At 50.7% G+C, this 16,452-nt stretch overlaps 1 protein-coding gene across 2 annotated transcripts, besides 1 other annotated feature; it reads left to right on the top strand.

Annotated features, from left to right (window-relative positions):
* Positions 1,011–1,858: a transcriptional cis regulatory region, noted in NCBI's record as "promoter|chr4:131900285-131901941 (MGSCv37/mm9 assembly coordinates) targeted for CRISPR interference". NCBI's record gives its function as "positively regulates expression of Rcc1 and negatively regulates expression of Trnau1ap in mouse ES cells" and the evidence as "EXISTENCE:mutant phenotype evidence [ECO:0000015][PMID:27783602, PMID:31784727]".
* On the top strand, positions 1,413–15,244 carry Rcc1 (regulator of chromosome condensation 1). Of its 2 annotated transcripts, NM_001197082.1 has the most exons (11): positions 1,413–1,517; positions 7,157–7,238; positions 7,922–7,960; positions 8,925–9,112; positions 9,253–9,432; positions 11,350–11,446; positions 11,622–11,744; positions 12,263–12,418; positions 12,559–12,678; positions 12,904–13,056; positions 14,161–15,244. In NM_001197082.1, exons 2-11 carry the CDS (start codon positions 7,166–7,168, stop codon positions 14,334–14,336), a joined length of 1,305 nt encoding a protein of 434 aa, NP_001184011.1. In that variant the 5' UTR covers positions 1,413–1,517; positions 7,157–7,165; the 3' UTR covers positions 14,337–15,244. The 2 variants fall into 2 exon arrangements, with proteins under 2 accessions (NP_001184011.1, NP_598639.1); NM_133878.3 differs by lacking the exon at positions 7,922–7,960.
* Positions 15,245–16,452: the final 1,208 nt, after the last annotated feature.

Here is a 16,452-nt window from a genome sequence, read left to right as displayed (position 1 = left end):
TCTGACTCGCAAGAGGACGTCAGATCTCATTACGGGTGGTTGTGAGCCACCATGTGGTTGCTGGGATTGGAACTCTGGACCTTCAGAAGTCAGTGCTCTTACTTGCTGAGCCATCTCTCCAGCCCCTCCTCCTCCTCCTCCTCCTCCTCCTCCTCCTCCTCCTTCTTCCTTTTTTAAATTTGTTTTTTAGTGTAGGAGTGCGTACACCTTCAGGCCAGAAGAGGGCATCAGATCCCTTTTATAAATGGTCGTGAGCCACCATGTGGTTGCTGGGAATTGAACTCAGGACCTCTGCCAGAGCAGCCAAGGGTTCTTAACCACTGAGCCATCTCTCCAGCCCTAAGCCATTTTTCACAGTGTTCTGCTTCTGGTGTTAGCTCCCAACTCCAACAATTCCCAGCTCTGAGTCATCTTTTCCTGCTCCCAGCCCTTACTCCCCCCTCCTTCCCTTACTATCTTGTAGTTGAGCCTTGCACCGCACACTTAGACAAAGCACTCAGCCACTGAACTACAACCAGTGCCCCTCTTCTCGCCCCAGGTTTTTTTCCTTCTTCTTCTTCTTTCTTTATGGGATAGAATCTCACTATGTATCCCTCCTGCCTCAGCTTCTGGAATGATGGGATTGTAGGCGGTGCCACCAACCCAGGCATTACCGAATCTACTTCCTGCTTGCTCTTTGCCTCTCCATTCTTGGTTACACTTTACCCAAAGTCCATTAAAGTTGTGAACATTTCATCTTGTGAGCAGAACCTTCCCATAATCACACACTGTCCCCGTAGACTAGACCTTTACCCTCTACTTTCAGACTATATGGCAGTTTCACATGTCTTACTCTCTGTCATTGCAAATGTCACCTCTCTGGGACAGGAAAGATGGCTCAGTGGTTAAGGGTGCTTGTTGCTCATGCAGAAGATGGGAATCCCATTCTAGCACATACATGGCAGGTCGCATCCATTTGTAACGCCAGTTCTACTGCAACCAATGCTCTCTTTCTGGCCTTTGAACTGTATACATACGTGGTACACAGATGTACCTACATGAAAAGCACTCATACATATAATAAATAAGGAAATGTTATTCATCCTGAATGCCTCTTCCACTTAGACTAATTAGCCGTTCCTGAGCCCTACCTAGACTGAATCAGATGGCTCTGTATAGATTGGGGTCTTTTGAGCCTTCTGCATATATAATTTGAAAACAAGAACCATCAGCCTTGTTTTGTTCCGTGCAGACCTCACGCACCAGATTTTCCTAAACAAACAGGAATTCTAGTAGTTCCTCCAGTTGGTTATTTGTCCACTCATCCCACTTTGGGGAGGAAATCTCCCAAGTACAGAATGCTGTGTACAAACTAGGAGCAGCCGCTCGCACTTCCCGCGGTGGCCGCCAGGGGCCGCCCGGCTCTGTGTTTTCCCTTCTGGCCAGGGTCGCGGCCGGAGGCCCGCAGAGCGCATGCTCGGGGCAGTTCACCGCCGGCCGCCGAGCGCCGGAGTTGCTTGTGGCCGCCCTGTCCCGAGGTAGGTCGCGCTCCGGTTCGTAGGGAGCCCTGGGGACGGGAAACCCGGAGGTGCGCGAGGTCGTGGTAGGCCGAGATCGCAACCTACATGGCGGGCTGCACGTGAAGCCGGCGGCGCTCCAGGCGCACGAGCTCCGGCCCGCGTGGGCCCCGCCTCGCCGGCGCTCGGGCCCCTTAGCCGTCGCGCTTGGGGCGCGCACTCCGCTCCGTGGCGGGAGATTCAAACGACTGATGCGCGGGGACCCGGGCGCGCGCGGCGGCGGGGAACTTGGGGAGCCGCCGGTGGGGAGGGGCCAGCAGCGTTCACAGACCGTGGCCTGTCCTTAACCCTCTTCAACCCCGTGTCACCCGGTTGTTCCGTGCCGCTGGGGAACAATGGTGACAAAGGCGGGTCTCCGTGACCTTTGCGGGACGCAGGGGCTCCCAGGCGAGTCTTCCGTGGGTCCACAGTTAGGGTCTCCTGAGATCAGCAAAGTATGCCCGTGGAACTTGAACGTCGCTGCTGCCACGTCTTTGGTTCATCCTAAATTAAGTCCTCCGACCACGTGTGCCGTGGGACAAGCTGAGGGTATGAAACAGACCCGGAAACTCCAAAGCAGAAGCCGTAACCGGGCTGTGGAGGGTTGGGGATAGCTTTCCAGGTGAGATTTTAATATGTTTGGGGTAACAGAATCAGGGTGATCCAGACATGGGGTACATACAGCACATGCAACCACTCGAAGAGTTTGGGTCATAGACATTGGTGCTTGTGGGGAGGGTGTGGAGGATACAGAGAAGGCTGCGTCACCCAAGAAGAGCATGCTAATGGAGCTCAGAAAAGATGAGTTAGAAGTGATTCACCAGGTTCTGGTTGCAGAGGCAACCAAGAGCAGGAGTCTGGATCGGGCAGGTCCCACTAGGTTCTCTTAAACCTTAGTCTCCTTGCCTTTAAAGGGAAAGTAATGTGTCCTATAATCTGTGCAAAGCTAGTTACTCAAACATCCCCCAGAACTATTGCCCCTCTCTCTCTAGGAAAAAAAAATTAACAGATAGCCCGAGGCTGTATCACTTACTTCTGGACCTGGGTGATGGACTTCCTGGTGTGGCTTGAGCGTGCTCAGTTCTCAGTTAGTTACTGGCCGCACACAGCAGCAGCCTGCCCAGGCTTTGCCTTCTCTCCTGGTAGCCTTTCTCACAGAGATATTCTTCCCTAAGTCTAGCTGGAAAGTTCTGAGTGTGGGGGGAAGGGAGGGACCACCGCTGGGGTTACCAAATGCTCCAGAAGTGGGAGTAACTGGAAAACCCTCCTCCTGGTGGGTTGTCTAACCTAGTCTACCCACCCCTTTGACTTAGCAGGTAAGGCTGTGAGCAGCTCCAGTCCTGGGTGTGTGTGTGTGTGTGTGTGTGTGTGTGTGTGTGTATGGGGGGCATCCTCTCAGCTGTCATCTCACCCATGGATGGTGTGCAATTCTATTCCTGACATGGGGACAGGTCTGAACTCTTAACGGGGTCATACACCGTAGGTGCTTATTAATGAAAGTTGACTCCTTCCTGGATTTTATTCTGAGTCTTGTCCGTTTTTCTCCCAGTTTTTAAATTCCCTGAAGATGAATCCCAGGGAGTGGAAGTAGGGGGTGTGATTACAGTGACAGAAGACAAGTCTTTTTAGGGTTGTGTGTGTGTATGTTTGAGTGCTTTCCTGCATGTATGCCCAGGTACCACATGCATTGGCCCAGAGAGGCCAGAAGAGAGCATTGAATCCCCTGGGACTGGAGTTAGAGGTGGCTGTGAGCAGCCTGTGTGCTAGGAACCACACCTGGATGGTCTTGAAGAGTGGCCAGCACTGAGCCATCTCTCCATTTCTTTTTTTTTTGTTGTTGTTGTTTTTTGGTTTTTTTTCGAGACAGGGTTTCTCTGTATAGCCCTGGCTGTCCTGGAACTCACTCTATAGAGCAGGCTGGCCTTGAACTCAGAAATCCACCTGCCTCTGCCTCCCGAGTGCTGGGATTAAAGGTGTGCGCCACCACGCCTGTTGTCCTGGCTCATTTCTTGAAGCAGGGTATGTCTCACTAGATTTTTGTTGGCTGGCCTTGAAGTGTGGCAATCACAAACCCTGCCTCTGCCCACCGCGCCCAGCTGGCCCCACCTTTTGGAAGGTGCTGCCCTTCCCTGCCCTGCTTCTGGGTTTGTGCAGTATCTAGAGTTGCCCAGGTACAGATGAGGAATGTGTGGCTCAAAGACAACTGGGGTATCTCAGGGTCTCTCCTCTCAGTGGGGGACCTGTTGGATCCGGCTACAGTCCTTCTAGGCAAATCCCAGCTGCCGTCTTTTCCCTCCCTTGACTTTTGCTTTCTGCTTTTTGAATTTGGCCAAACCCATCAGGAATTCTAAGGGACTTGGCTTGGGCCATCTTAAATTCCAACCTGGGTTATAGTATTTGGGTGGCAAGGGTGAGACAGGGTCTTGCTCTGTGGCCTGGTCAGTCTTGGTCAGCTTCCTGTGTTCTGGGATGACAGGTGTGTGCCACCACAAATGGCAGACTTTTTTCCCTATTTTTTAAAAAAAAATGCTTGTGTGCTTTTCCTGCCTGTCCTTTGGTGTATGGACGTGAGCAAGTGAATTTACCTTTCCGAGTGTCCAGTTCCTCAACCATGAAATAGGAGCGACTGTGTCTTCAGTTCTCTGGACTGGGTTGAGTTTGTTGTGTGTGGCATACACGTGTTGTACATTCGGACACGAATGAGGGACTGCATGTGCATGTGGGGGTCAGAGGCTTGGCGACAGCTGTCTTCATTGATTGTGCTCTGCCTTCCTGAGACAGGGCTTCTCCCTGAACCGGAGCTCCGCCATTGGGTGCATTGGCTGTCCACCCTGCACTAGGGTTGTGGATGTGTGCTGTGTGTGCTGTGCGTGGATTGTAAGTGCTGGTGTTCTGAAGTCAGGGTCACGTGCTTGCACAGCAATCCCTTTGCTTTGGCTTCTGAGTCAGGGTCTCACGCGGCCTAGGCTATCCTCAACTTGACTCTGCCTCACAAATGCTAGGAGTGCAGGCGTTTGCCAACGTGCCCAACTTTAGCTATTTTTTTGTGTGTGGGAAGGAAGGATGGGTTGGGAGAAGGGGAACAAGGTGTGACTTTTGTGCGTTTATGTTTTTTGGGGGAGTGGTGGTGGGGTTTTGAGACAGGGTTTCTCTGTATAGCCCTGGCTGTCCTAGAACTCCGCTGCCTGGCTAAGGTGTGACTTTTGTAAGCTTACTTTCTTCCTGAAGATAAAACTCCTGAGTACAGGAAGCAGGGTGGCCGCCTCTGTCTTTGCCATGCATCTCAGCCCAACCCCAGGCACTCCAGAACATCTCTGGGATGGGTGTCACTGTCTGAGCACTCTCTCTGCTAGGGGTGTGCGGTGTAGGCTTCTATCCACCCTAAGAGGTCGTCATCTCCTTTATTTTTAAAGATTTATTTATTTTATGTATATGAGTATTTTATGTACAGTATATAGCTGTACAGATGGCTGTGAGCCTTCATCTGGTTGTTGGGAATTGAAGATTTATTTATTATTATAAATAAGTACACTGTACCTGTCTTCTGGCACACCAGAAGAGGGCACCAGATCTCATTACAGGTGGTTGTGAGCCACCATGTGGGTGCTGGGATTTGAACTCAGGACCTTCAGAAGAGCAGTCAGTGCTCTTACCTACTGAGTCATCTCACCAACCCCAAGGATTGTTAAAGATTGAGGAAACTTGAGTCCTGGAAGATAACTTGAGTTCCCAGTGGTCCCGTTTTCAGTGTGGGGGAAGGGGAGGGTCCCATGGCAGGAAGAGTGGAAGCTGGTCAAAGTTCAGAATGGCCGCCTCGTGACAGAGCTGGGCCAGCCACAACCTACAGGGGCTCTGCAGGATCTGGGCCTGTGTAAAATGCATTGGTCTCCTCCCTCTGAGTCAGAAGTCCATACCTTCTGAGTTGACAACTGGGAAGCCTTGAGGCATCAGCCTCATAGAGGTGATGGCAGCGGGGAGGAGGCAGCTGGGAGGAGGCATGGGGTGGTGCTGACCAGATCCCCAGGGGACACTGAGAAGGGCTTTTGCTGGGCTCTTGTTGCCTTGAGCAGAGTTTTCACTCCTGTCTGTCAGAAGAAGGACCAGTGAGTGAGCTAGCTTAGATTCTGATAGGTTTAGGTCTCAGTGTTACATGGGGAAGACCCTAAATACCATAGTACCACTAACATTAATTTCTTTTTTTATTTTTGAGACAGGGTTTCTCTGTATAGCCCTAGCTGTCCTGGAACTCACTCTGTAGACCAGGCTGGCCTCGAACTCAGAAATCTGCCTGCCTCTGCCTCCCAAGTGCTGGGATTAAAGGCGTGCACCACCACCGCCCGGCAACATTAATTTCTTGAGCAAGCATTTACTGTAGGACCGTTTTTCATTGATTGAGGTTTTTTTGTTTTTGAGTCTGGGCCTTTTCTTTAAAGCCCTGACTGTCCTGGCACTCAGTATGTAGACTGGGCTGGCTAGTCTGCTGGGGTTTAAGGTATGTGTCACCATTCTCAGCTTTATTTTATTTCTTTATTTTTATTTTTGTTTTGATTTTTTGAGACAGGGTTTCTCTATGTATCCCCAGCTAGCTGTCTTGGAACTTACTCTGTAGACCAAATCTGCCTGTTTCTCCCTCCCGAGTGCTGAGACTAAAAGTGGACACCTAACCTGGCTTTATTTGAATTAAAACTTCTTTTCCTGTTATGGCATGAAGCCCAGAGCCTCAGACAAGCTAGGCAAGTGCTCTGCCCGTGAGCCACACCCCAGCACCTTGTATCAGCTCATTTAACCCTGCATGGCAGCTACTTGTGGGAGCACATGCCTGTAAATTCAGCTTAGGGGGTGCAGGCAGGAAGAAGTGTTTAAGGACATCTAAAGCTGCAGTGAACCCTATTTCAAAATAATAGTTGTTACTACACTAGAATGGATAGCAGCAGCATTCAGACGGCGTGGCTTGGGCTTGAGCGTTTTGATTTTGTGTTGTTTGGTTTGCTGTTTTGCTTTGTTTTGAGACAGGGTCTCCCTGTATAGCCCAAGCTGGCCTGGAATTTGCTATGTAGACCAGAAATTCCCCCTGTCTCTGTCTCCTGAGTGAGTGTTGGGATTAAAGGCCTGCACTATTTGTTTTGGTTGGTTGTGTGTTTGAGACTTGCTGGCCTGGAATTTGGGGTACTGCAGTGCTGGGTCTTGAATAGGCACCGCACCCAGCTCCTGTCATCTTTTCTTTGTCACAAGGACTATCTTTCCGTTCGATAGATTCATTTCTAGTAATATCATTTTTGATGGCTTTGTATGATTCCCTCATGGATATTCCCATGTGCGGCCAGTCCGCTAGTTTTGATTGACCTCTTCTCAAGTCCACCTAGTGCTGAGATCATGCTGGGCATGTGCCACCAGGCTGTCTGTGAAGTGCTGGAGAGAGACTAGGGATTGGACTTGGCTTGGCAGATTCTCATGGGGCTGAGCTACATCCCCCGCCTTTAGTCCATACAGTTCTGGGATAGATGTCAAGAGCTGTGTGTGACTGCTGGGTGAATCCTCTTATTCTTCAGGCTTTGATAAATATGCACAGGACAATGTTTGTTATTCTGACATGGAGTATTTGGCTGGGTTTTCTTTTTCAGGACAAGAAGATGCCACCCAAGCGCATAGCTAAGAGAAGGTCACCCCCAGAAGATGCCATCCCCAAAAGCAAGAAGGTGAAAGGTGAGCTGGCTGGGATCCCTTCTGGGCTCTGAGTATTCTCTCAAAGCGGTGAGACATCTGGGCCTACGCTCCTTCCTCCCCGGCTTGAAGCTGTGAGGGGCTTAGATGTCCAAGGCCCCTGCTCAACCGGGGGTTCTCCTGCACCTCCCCTAGTTCAGTTCTTTAGCAGTCAGAAAAAAGGCCCAAGCCAAGGCTCATCAGAGAGCCCTCAAAGCTATGTTGGTACTCCCAACCCCAACCAAGATCCTAGAACGTGGCCCCCACACGCATGTATGGTTTTGCCCGTCTAAAGCACTTCGGTCTTCTCCCCCGATAATCAGAAAAGTCCTCGGCCTCAGATCCCCTTGCTCTGAATTAACAGCTTGAAAGCCCGAGCTTCTTGGACCTACTGGGCTTTTAGATGTGGGTTGGTTCCTAACTGCCACGTTGTCACTGTAACCACAGGCAGGTCACTTCATCTGGCTGAGGCTGAGAGCCTCCCTTGATGGAATGGAGACAAGGGCTCCGTCATCCTGGGTCGTTGAGAATTAGAGGAGATAACGTCCCAGCTTTGTTTGAGGGGCCTGTTCTGTCGTTTTCCTCTCTCCTGTAACCCCAGAGTGTTGCGAGGTCGAGGGAGATTGACCCCTAACATGGGAGGGAGGAGCGTAGGCGCACGCTCAGACAGTGTCTGTCTTTTGCAGACACTCGTAATCGCGGTCCTGCTACTCGCTCGTGCCAAGGTGCCCGTGGGCCAAGCCCAACTGACCAGAAAACCCAACCAGATGGCTCCCTGCCCAGTGCAGCCTCTGTGCAGCAGCAGTGGCCCTGGCAGCTGGGCCTCACCCATGGGAAGGGGACTGAATGCCATTGACTAGAGGGCTGTGGCAGGCTTTGATTGGCTACCAAAAGGCCTTGCACTACCCACTGGTTGGCCCACACCTCTGCAAATATATCTGAGGGTTCGTTCTTACTGTGCCTTCCTTCCCGTTCCTCTGAGGCTGCCAGTGTCAGCTGAATACTGACCGAAGGGTCAGTCTGTTTTCCTCCCATGGCCAGGAGTTGGAAATCACGGCCTGGGGGTAGAGGGTCATTCAGATGGGAGCTGATACCAGGTAGTTGCCCTAAGCAAACTCTGGTAATTAGCTTTATGACCTAGGAAGGCTTTGACCCTCTGTTCTATATCCTGTAAAATGGTGTCTTCTATTTTTGATGTTTGTTTGTGATAGGATGGCCCTGGCTATCCCAGAACTCACAGAGACCTGCCTGCTTCTGCCTCCAAGGGCAACAGGCTTTTCCAAATATGGGAGGTCTGCAGAGCCAGCTAATGTTGGTAGAGCAACCGGTTAGTAAGGTTGGCAGTGTGGATCACGCCTGTAAAATGGGCTCACCTGGAAATTGTCTCTTCACTGTCCTGGTGCCTTGCCCAGATCCATTTCACTGTGTGGCGTGTCTCCTTGTTTCTCTTCCTTTCTCGTGTCAATAACATGCATGGATTTTAATCCTCAAAAAATCCCTACGAGACAGATACCCTTGTCATCCTCTGTTCACAAAGGGAGAAACTTAGGTCCACAAAGGTCTTACTTATGGCCTATTGACAGAGCAAGGACTTGAACCCCTGGCCATTACGATCCCAGAGTCCATGATATGACCTCTGCTGTCTGCCCTCATCCTATACACTCAGGGGCTATCTTCTCCACCTTTTAGTCTCACACAGGTCCCACAACACAGAACCAGGCTTGGTGCTGACACTGGGCCAGGGCGACGTGGGCCAGCTGGGGCTGGGTGAAAGTGTGCTGGAGAGGAAGAAGCCGGCCTTGGTGCCCCTTCTGCAGGATGTTGTGCAGGCTGAGGCCGGGGGCATGCATACTGTGTGTCTGAGCCAAAGTGGCCAGGTAGGTCAGAGGGTTGGGACAGGTTGGATAGGGCCTGGGTGCAAGGGTATGGAACAGAACCTGGCTATAGAAGCAGGGAGGGGCCTAAGCAAGGAGGCCACAGGGCCAGGCTTTGTGTTAATGGGACATCCTGGGCACAGGTCTACTCCTTTGGCTGCAATGACGAGGGTGCCCTGGGAAGGGACACTTCAGTCGAAGGCTCAGAAATGGTCCCTGGGAAAGTGGAACTGCAAGAGAAAGTGGTGCAAGTGTCAGCGGGGGACAGTCACACAGCAGCCCTCACCGAAGACGGCCGTGTCTTCCTTTGGGGCTCTTTCCGGGTAAGACTGGGGCTGGCAGGCAGAAATTAACTCAGGATCCCCAAATGATCCACATGCATGGGTAGGGCCCGGATTCTAATCCCTGGCATCTTCGTATGGGCCTGTCCACTCCACGGCCTATGTGCTTGAGAGTGATGCATGAATTGTGTGTCTTTGGGAAGGGATGGGTCAGGGTTGCCTCTGGGCTGAGCTGGCCTTGGAAGCCACTGAGGCTCATTTCCTGCCTCCTTCTCTTTTGCACCCCCTTTCTGGAGTCTTTGAGAGAAAGGTCTGTGGGTTTGAGAAATGTCACTTCTTGGTCTCTCTAAAGCAGGGGGTGTAATCTTGGTGGTTTTGTTTGTTTGTTTGGTTTTCTGAGACAGGGTTTCTCTGTGTAGCTCTGGCTGTCCTGGAACTCACTCTGTAGACCAGGCTGGCCTCAAACTCAGAAATCCGCCTGCCTCTGCCTCCCAAGTGCTGGGATTAAAGGCGTGCACCACCACTGCCCGGCATAATCTTTGTGTTGTTTGTTTGTAGGTTTTTTCCCCTAAGATGAGGTCTTGTGTATCTCAGGTTAGCCCCATACTGACTATGTAGCTGAGGATAACTTTGAATTTCTGATTCTCCTTCTTTATCTCCTGGGTGTTGGAAATACAGCTCACATTCTTGTGCAGAAGAAGATCCAAAGGAGGGCTTTGTGGGTGCTAGGCAAGGACCCACACTGTCAAGGGAGCTATAGCCCCAGGGTAGGGCATTACAGCTTCAGTGCTGTGGCTAGAGATGCCAAGAGGGACTCGGGTTTGGTTTCCAGCATCCACATAGCAACTTATAGTTGGTTACAACTCAGGGTCCAGGAGGGCCAATGCCGGTTGGCCTTTTTGGGACATTAAAAGTAAATTAAAAAACAAAGCAGAATCTTATGATTATTTCTTTATTAAGGCTACTATAAAAGCAATTACTCATTCACTTTATTTACTTACTTATTTTTTGAGGCAGGGTCTCTCTATGTAATTCTATCTGTTCTATAACTTGCCTTGTAGACCAGGCTGGCCTCAAAACTCACAAAGCTCCTCTTTTTTTTTTTTTTTTTTTTGACTTATTTATTTATTATATGTAAGTACACTGTAGCTGTCTTCAGACACTCCAGAAGAAGGCACCAGATCTCGTTACGGATGGTTGTGAGCCACCATGTTGTTGCTAGGATTTGAACTCAGGACCTTCGGAAGAGCAGTCGGGTGCTCTTACCCACTGAGCCATCTCTCCAGCCCCCACAAAGCTCCTCTTGCCTCTAGGATTAAAAGTGTGGCCACTATGCCAGACCCACATTGATACTTTTGAGTTGGGTTCACACTGTGTAGCTGGGTTGGAACTCACTGTGAGGATGAGGTTCAAACGCAAAGATCTTAACTCACACCCACTAGTGCTGGGTTTACAAAGTCTGTCTGCCCGTCCGTAGAGTCATTGTAAAAAAAAAAATTTAATTATGAGGATGTTTTTAACACGGAAATGTTCAGAATAGCCTGGAGGTGGTGATGCACGCCTCTAATCCCAGCACTTGGGAGGCAGAGGTAGGCCAATATCTGAATTCAAGGCCAGCCTGGTCTACAGAGTGACTTCCAGGACAGCCAGGGCTATAGAGAGAAATCTTAACTCAAAAAAAAAAGGAAGGAGGAAAGAGAGAAATGCTTAGAATGACATGTTGCAAGAAGATAGATCAAGAACCTGCTGCTTCAGCAAGTTCCTTAGAGCCAGGTTTGCCCCCGCCCCCCAACACAGTTCGCAGACTCTGGACATTTCCATTCTTCAGGATTTCCATGTGTGGCCAGGCCCCTGCTGCTGTCTCTCTGTCCATATCCGCTGTCACTCACTGCCAAGCAGCTTTCTTGACCGTTTCAGAGCCGCAGGACTGGCTGCTTGAGCCTCTGGCCCTCTCTTTAGGACAATAATGGTGTGATCGGGTTGTTGGAGCCCATGAAGAAGAGCATGGTACCTGTTCAAGTGCAGCTGGATGCGCCCGTGGTAAAGGTGGCCTCGGGTGAGTGTTGGGCACCCGGGCAGGAGCTGGCTGGCATTGTTCAGTCTTGGGTTTTAGGCCCTTCCTGTGCCCGCTCTCACCTCAGGGAAGTGTTGGGCACCCGGGGCAGGAGCTGGCTGGTATTGTTCAGCCTTGGGTCTTAGACAGGCCCTGCCTGTGCCCGCTCTCGCCACAGGGAACGACCACTTGGTGATGCTCACGAACGATGGCGACCTCTACACCTTGGGTTGTGGGGAGCAAGGTCAGCTGGGCCGTGTACCTGAATTATTTGCCAACCGAGGTGGCCGTCAGGGCCTTGGTAAGTGGCTTTGGTACCTCTGGTGGGAGGATTTGGTAAGCCCTCCCCTGGTGAAGTTGAAAGGCAGGTGGGATTCTGTGTTGGCTTATATCCAGTGCACCTCCAGTGTTGGTTAAAATCAGGCCTTACGCATGGTGTTGTACACCTTTAAAATCAGCACTGGGGAGGCAGAGAGGCATGTGTCTCTCTTGAGTTTGAGGCCAGCCTGGTATACATACTGAATTCTAGACCAGCCAGTAAATAATCTCGAAGGGATGGGGCTCCGACTTTGGGGACTGATTCCTTATCTCTAGCTCCTCCCCCACCTCCCTGCCCCTAATTGGTAACTGTGAAGAGAGAAATGTCTTGGTCAGAAAAATATCTGGCGCAGGGTAAGTTCCCCTTAAGCTTCTCATTTCAAGAGTTAAATTTTTGAGCAGGGTGTTTGATCAGGAGGCCAATCAAGGGTGACCCTGATTAGCCTCCTTTGGGAAATACCCTGTGTTTGTCACTGACCCTGGCTTCCTCTATACTTACAGGGCGACTCCTGGTCCCCAGATGTGTGCTGCTGAAATCCAGGGGGACCCGGGGCCGTGTGCGGTTCCAGGATGCCTTCTGTGGCGCCTATTTCACTTTTGCCATCTCCCGAGAGGGCCACGTGTATGGCTTTGGCCTCTCCAACTATCACCAGCTCGGTGAGTCCTCCTCAGACCTGACTCAGTGCCTGGATTCCAGTCCCGGGATAGTCTGACCCCCTTGGAGCCGTGGTGGATATAAGGTGGCATTTCTGGGGGTGGCAGAGAAGCTTCTGGAACTCTGTCCCCCTTGACAACAGGGACTCCAGGCACTGGATCTTGCTTCATTCCTCAAAACTTGACATCCTTCAAGAATTCCACCAAGTCCTGGGTAGGCTTCTCCGGTGGCCAGCATCACACAGTCTGCATGGATTCGGAAGGTAGGACTCCCATGTCTTCTGCATCTTAGGGACAGTAGTCCCTAAGAGCCGCATCACTAGGATTGTGGTTTGGGCCAGACATAGATTTGCATCCATGAGGGTTGTCGTGGTGCTTCCGAGTATGAAGGCACAGGGGAGTTGTGTAGAGTCTTACCTCCCGTGGTGTGCATTCATCTTACTTAGCACATGCCCCCGGCTGATGGTCTTTTCTCCTTCTTCCCACAGGGAAGGCGTACAGCCTGGGCCGGGCTGAGTACGGGCGCCTGGGCCTTGGGGAGGGTGCTGAGGAGAAGAGCATACCCACCCTCATTTCCCGGCTGCCCGTGGTCTCCTCAGTGGCCTGTGGGGCTTCTGTGGGTTATGCTGTGTCCAAGGATGGTAAGTGGGGCTCCTCAGACCTGGTTGGGTTTTGGAAAGTGGGGGGGTCATGATATCTAGCAAATTCCTTGGTGTGCTGTATCTCCTGTCACAGGGAGTCAGATGCAGTGTTAGAGATGACACAGTTTTGACACTGACTCTCAGACGCTCTGGCATGTTTTTGCTTTTGTTTTTGAGACAGAGTCTCACCATGTAGACCAGGCTAGCCTGGAACTCATGGAGGCCCACCTGCCTCTGCTTCTGCCGTTTGAGTGCAGGGATCAAAGGTCTGTTCCATCATGCTTGGCTCATGAATTTTTTTTTAATGTCTATGTTGTTTTACCTACATGTATGTCTATTTACTGTGTATGTACTTGGTGCCTACAGAGGCCAGAAGAGGGTACCAGATCCCCTGGGACTGGAGTTAATGATGGTTGTGAGCTACCATGTGGGTCCTGGCCTGTCCAGCAGAAGAGGGTGTTGACACATAGCAGCCAAAGCCTGAGAAAGGTGCATAGCCAGGAAACCTTCAGATTTCAGGCTGGTTAAGGTGTCTGTGCTTATCTGGAAGGACTTCCTCATGAAGTGGAGTTTGCACTGCACCATGGAGGTTCAGTCCTCTGTGAAAGCAGGGATGGGATTGGGAGGGTAGGGGAGGGTAGGTGGGGGGAGGCACACACTTAGTCCCAGTACTCAGGAGGCAGAGTTGGGCACATCTCTGTGAGTTTGAAGCCAGCCTTGTCTAGATAGTGAGTTCTGGGCCAGCCAGGGCTACATAATGAGACCTGACAAAAACAAAAACAAACAAACAAAAAAAAACATACCAGAGGGTGGCATAACAAACCCAAGAGCGTCCTGAGCAGAGTAAAGGTGGTGGGTTTCAAGAACAGAGATTCAGGACGTAGCCCCCTGGGTGCTGGGTGCTGTGCCTGGGGTAAGAGAATGCAAAGGAGGGGGGCATAAGCTCCCTGGTTCTCCAGTCTCCCTTGAACTCTTGGGCTGGGACCTTGCCAGACTGCTATTAGTCAAGGCCAAAGTTCACCACCATGTCCCAGGCATCTCCTGGTGTGGAAACGCAGGGCTGCAGACCCCAAAGATAGCTGCTTCTATTTCTGTCCCTTGCAGGTCGTGTTTTTGCCTGGGGCATGGGCACCAACTACCAGCTGGGCACCGGGCAGGATGAAGATGCCTGGAGTCCTGTGGAAATGACTGGCAAACAGCTGGAGAACCGTGTGGTGTTAACTGTGTCCAGTGGGGGCCAGCACACGGTCTTACTAGTTAAGGACCAGGCACAGAGCTGATGAAGTCTTTGTGGGCCTGGCTTCTGGCCCCAGCTCAGCTTCTCAGGACAGGAAAAGAGCCAGCTACAGATTCCAACCCTGAACAGATAGCATCTCCTGTCTTTTCCCATCACCACAGCAGAATCCTTTTTCTTCTGTTTCGTCCGTCCTCTTTCTAGAACATACTGGTACTTGTAGGATGTGTGGGGATGGGAGGAGGACCTCAGAAGGATCTTTGCTTACTTTATTAGACCTCCCCCCCTCCCCTTTGATACCCTCCTTCCTGTGGTCCTAGCTGGCACTGGCTCATTACCTACAAAACCCAAAACGGTAGCTTAAGACTACGTGCAACATCCTGCCCCGGGGTTTTGCTGCCCAGACTCTGAAAAGTTGGGACTCTGTGAAGCCCTGCTTACCACGAGCCTCTTTCTGTTCCTAACAGTAGTTTACAAGGACACAGATGGTTTGTATTGTCATCGGATCCAGTTGTCATGGACCCATGCCTGGGGAGATCTGGACAAAGGCTTTTCAAGGCTCTGAGTGATCTAAGCCAAATATTTGACTCTAAACAGGTGTCCATGGGCAAAAACACTGACCCACTTGAAAAAAACCAACTGTCCTCCCAAAGCACAAGGCATCCCAGTATCCCTTGGGTGTCACCTGTCCCTTCCCCATCAGCCTTTCTGCCATAGAGGACTGGATAGCCATGCTGGGCTCGGCTGGGCAGTCAAGGCAAGGCAGGGTATTGGGAAAGGGGTGGGAGTTGTTTTATAACGGTGCTGAGGGAGGAGTGGAGGGGCGGAGGCTGGTCCTAAGGAAAGTAACAGTGGCTGAGAAAATAGTTTTGAATTTTTTTTAATTGTATAATATTTTGGAGGGGAGATTAAAATCTTGTAACACTTTAATAAACTTAGAGTTTTGTAAATGGGCTTTGTTTTTATGCGTGTCCATGGAGTTGCTTTGTTGTCTTTAAAGGAACACCTGCTTATGAGCCTGCCTTTGTTAGGGTTATGGCTGATACATCCAATCCAAAGTCTGGAGAAGGCAAGAGGTGTTTGAGATAGTTGTGCAGTAGAAGCCACTGCAGTTGCTTCATGGTTATGAGACGGGGTAGCTTGTTAAGTAGGCTCTCAGCATAGCCCACTGACAACCTGGTCTTCCTGCCTCAGCCTCGTGAGTGCTGAAATCAAGGCCTGGCTTTGGAGTAGAATTTTTAAATCCTAAACCAGAGGTTTTTTCTTTTGTCCCTGTCTGGTCTAGAACTCAAAAATCTAGCTGCATCTGCTTCCTGAGTTTTTGTCTTGTTTTGTTTTTGATTTAAGTTATGTAACTACCACACCTGGCCCAAATTCCAGTTTTTTGGTTTTTGGTTTTTCAAGATAGGGTTTCTCTGTGTAGCCTTGGCTGTCCTGGAACTCACTTTGTAGGCCAGGCTGGCCTCGAACTCAGAAATCCGCCTGCCCCTTCCTCCCGAGTGCTGGGATTAAAGGCATGCACCCCCATGCCCGGCCTCCAGTTTTTAAGTAGAGCACATTATTAGAAGTTCTTACTGATTTGCCTGCATTTTCGACCACTGGCGTATTTAAGCCTTTTCCTTGGGGGTTGTGTGGCACATCTATTCACCCCAGGTAGGGAGCCCAAAACACATGAAATTACAGATCCCAACAAAGTCTCATTTGGTGAACCAGTGAACTTACTGGGGATTACTTACTGGGGCAGAGGTGACACAACTTACCCAGCATGGGTGACAGCTCACTGTACAGCTTAGGAAGTCAGAGTTCCCTTTCTAAGTGACCCTGGTTTAGAATTCAGGCAGCTTAGCTGCTTTCTGCTTCCAGGCAGCTGGTCAGTCTTTACAGCTTCTCTGAGTCATGTCTTTGCAGCTCAGCCTCTAGGTCTGAGAGGGACTCTGCTTTTATTGCTTACTCTGGGGGGTGGGGGGTAGGGGTCCTGATTGGTCCGTTTCAGAGGCTTCTTTTGAGTTGTAGCCTTCCCTGCAGGGTGGAGAGATGGCTCTGATCTGATTAATAGCACTAGTTGCACTTGGAGAGGACCCAGGTTCAATTCTCAGCACCCACATGGTGCTACACAACGATACTAACTCCAATCCCATGGGACCCAAAGCATTCTGTAGTCT

Source organism: Mus musculus, chromosome 4 (genome assembly GCF_000001635.26).
Source record: "Mus musculus strain C57BL/6J chromosome 4, GRCm38.p6 C57BL/6J".
NCBI classification, from domain to species: domain Eukaryota; kingdom Metazoa; phylum Chordata; class Mammalia; order Rodentia; family Muridae; genus Mus; species Mus musculus.
Note: the sequence above shows the minus strand (reverse complement) of the source record. Positions and strands in the feature narration are given on the sequence as shown.

What these genes read in the sequence shown, in the direction of transcription:
- Rcc1 (NM_001197082.1), top strand. Translation starts at nt 7,166, where the DNA reads ATGCCACCCAAGCGCATAGCTAAGAGAAGGTCACCCCCAGAAGATGCC. An exon ending in CTCCAACTATCACCAGCTCG is followed by an intron (nt 12,419 to 12,558) that starts GTGAGTCCTCCT and finishes CCTTGACAACAG; the next exon opens with GGACTCCAGGCACTGGATCT. An exon ending in AGTCTGCATGGATTCGGAAG is followed by an intron (nt 12,679 to 12,903) that starts GTAGGACTCCCA and finishes TTCTTCCCACAG; the next exon opens with GGAAGGCGTACAGCCTGGGC.